General features: G+C 50.2%; 1 protein-coding gene across 1 annotated transcript in view; it reads left to right on the plus strand.

Moving 5' to 3' along the window:
- ADAM28 (ADAM metallopeptidase domain 28) overlaps nt 1-237 on the plus strand; it is a 40835-nt gene that overhangs the window by 22283 nt on the left and 18315 nt on the right. The window contains exon 11 of the mRNA XM_025050385.1: nt 10-205. Coding sequence (XP_024906153.1) covers nt 10-205 — 196 coding nt within the window. The remainder of the gene's footprint in view (nt 1-9; nt 206-237) is intronic.

A 237-nucleotide genomic window follows, 5' to 3' on the forward strand; every position in this document is an offset into this window, starting at 1 on the left:
TCCCTACAGCTTAAAAAGGCTGGTACGGTGTGCAGACCAGCAAAAGATGAGTGTGACCTGTCAGAAATGTGTGATGGTAAATCTGGTATTTGCCCTGATGATCGATTCCGAATCAATGGCTTCCCATGCCAGAATGGGAAGGGTTACTGCTTGATGGGGATGTGCCCTACACTGCAGGAGCAGTGCATGGAGATGTGGGGACCAGGTAAGAGGACAAACCCCAGCATTGCTGGCATT

Source organism: Pteropus alecto, unplaced genomic scaffold (genome assembly GCF_000325575.1).
Source record: "Pteropus alecto unplaced genomic scaffold, ASM32557v1 scaffold166, whole genome shotgun sequence".
NCBI lineage: Eukaryota > Metazoa > Chordata > Mammalia > Chiroptera > Pteropodidae > Pteropus > Pteropus alecto.